This window comes from Temnothorax curvispinosus, unplaced genomic scaffold (assembly GCF_003070985.1).
Source record: "Temnothorax curvispinosus isolate PA1 unplaced genomic scaffold, ASM307098v1 QBEX01010593.1, whole genome shotgun sequence".
Classification (NCBI taxonomy): domain Eukaryota; kingdom Metazoa; phylum Arthropoda; class Insecta; order Hymenoptera; family Formicidae; genus Temnothorax; species Temnothorax curvispinosus.
In genome coordinates, this window is record NW_020220373.1 from 4417 (window position 1) to 6111 (window position 1695).

Consider the following 1695-nt stretch of genomic DNA (forward strand, 5'->3'; position numbering starts at 1 on the left):
TTCTAGGGTCAAGACGGTCGAGTGTAGAAATTAAATATTATTTATCTAGAAACGAAATATTACATTTGCGAAATATATATTAAGATATAGACAGTTAAATTGAGCAAGCTGTATAGGTATTTCTAAACATTAACCGGCAAGTCAATACATTGACGAACAATATACGTCCTTCGATTCGAGAGATGTGCTAAACGATTTAACGAAAATTCAGATATGATCGGCGAATTGAGCATGATCAGGTAAAATTTTCACACACAGATACGTACGATTAAATATGCGTGGTTCTATTGTAAATGAACTGAATGTCTATACAGTGAAATTCTTTTTTGTGCTGCTTTCTCACGTGATTGCGTTTGAGTGAAAAAGAGAAAGCATTACAATACTTGATTTTGTCAGTCGAAAATGATTTAAACAATATTTTTGTTTTGCCTATGTGTGTGTGTGCTATTAGAACTATAATGAATAACACTGTTAAAAAAAAATTACAAGAACGTAGGTAATCATTTCCTGTAATTTTTTAGGAGACGAATACGATGTGCATTTATCAAATTGCTCTATCACATTATTGTCATTACATATTTGAAAAATTTGTGCTTAAAATTGCAACAAGGATTATTTTTATGTTTTATATATTATAACTCTAATGTATGACGCGTTGGAGAAGTTTCATTGCAATAAAAATTAAGTATATTGTTAAGATTTTCAGTTCTTAAAAGAAATTTGTCGTAAGGATTGATTTAAATTTAAGAAACTAGTACTAATATATTCGATCTGTTTTATTAAACTTGCGACTTTATATTGGCCATTCTCCAAAGTATTTTTTAATTATAAAATTTAAAAAACTACGGAAATGATTATCTTTGGCTTGTATTCGAAAAAAATTATTTTTTGTTGAACAGTGTGACATGTAGAAGAGTAAGAAAATAACTTATAATAGAGAGACATTGATATCAATAATTTTATCGGATATTTTGTTGTATAGAAGTACTCTTGCAATATATATTTTACAATCTACTGAACTTTTTTAACTTCCTTGTATGTCTTCTGATAGAAATTATGGAACATGAAGAAATTTATTACTACATTTCCAACGAATAACACGACAACATAATTATTTACGATTTCGCAATCTTTCAGCACGTATTTTTGCGATGCGTACAAGATTAACACGACGAATTGTATCTGGAAATAAAGCGATTCAGTTAATTTATCATTTTATTTTGATATCCTCGACGGGTATTTGTGTGATGCGATTTACATGATGCATATTTAAACTTAATAGTATATATGACGAAACGAATTATTATAATCAACGATCGAATTAATAAAAAAAAAATATTTTTGAGTGTCGAGAATTATTAGATCGAACATATGAAACAATTTAAAGAGAAAAGGAATTACGCGATATGAAAAATGTAGTGGAAAGTTCGGATAAAATTTACCATTTGCGCTATAGTTATCCATCGTTTCAGAGGTGTGACAGCCTTTTGAACGTTCGATCCCCAGGCCGCTAGGAAGTAATATGTGTACATGATCGTGTGTATGAAGCAGTTAATTATACACGTCAGTACCATGGGAGCAACGGCGTAAAATCTTATACCTGCCCATGACAAAAGTAAGGTAGACACATGATGATACAAATGCAAACCGGATATCTGATTATCCTTTTTCCTTAATACAAATACGATCGTCTCG

At 30.2% G+C, this 1695-nt stretch overlaps 1 protein-coding gene across 1 annotated transcript; it reads right to left on the bottom strand.

Moving 5' to 3' along the window:
* Window positions 1–444: 444 nt before the first annotated feature.
* On the bottom strand, window positions 445–1689 carry LOC112460481 (elongation of very long chain fatty acids protein AAEL008004-like). The gene is made up of 2 exons (XM_025025165.1): window positions 1443–1689; window positions 445–1182 (listed from the first exon to the last, which is right to left on the bottom strand). Exons 1-2 carry the CDS (start codon window positions 1572–1574, stop codon window positions 1012–1014), a joined length of 303 nt encoding a protein of 100 aa, XP_024880933.1. The 5' UTR covers window positions 1575–1689; the 3' UTR covers window positions 445–1011.
* Between the last annotated feature and the right edge of the window lie 6 nt (window positions 1690–1695).

Bases quoted from the DNA above. Each gene is read 5' to 3' on its own strand.
- LOC112460481 (XM_025025165.1), bottom strand. From the start codon at position 1,574: ATGGTACTGACGTGTATAATTAACTGCTTCATACACACGATCATGTAC. The intron at 1,183-1,442 runs GTAAATTTTATC...CTTTATTTCCAG, and splicing joins GGATAACTATAGCGCAAATG to ATACAATTCGTCGTGTTAAT.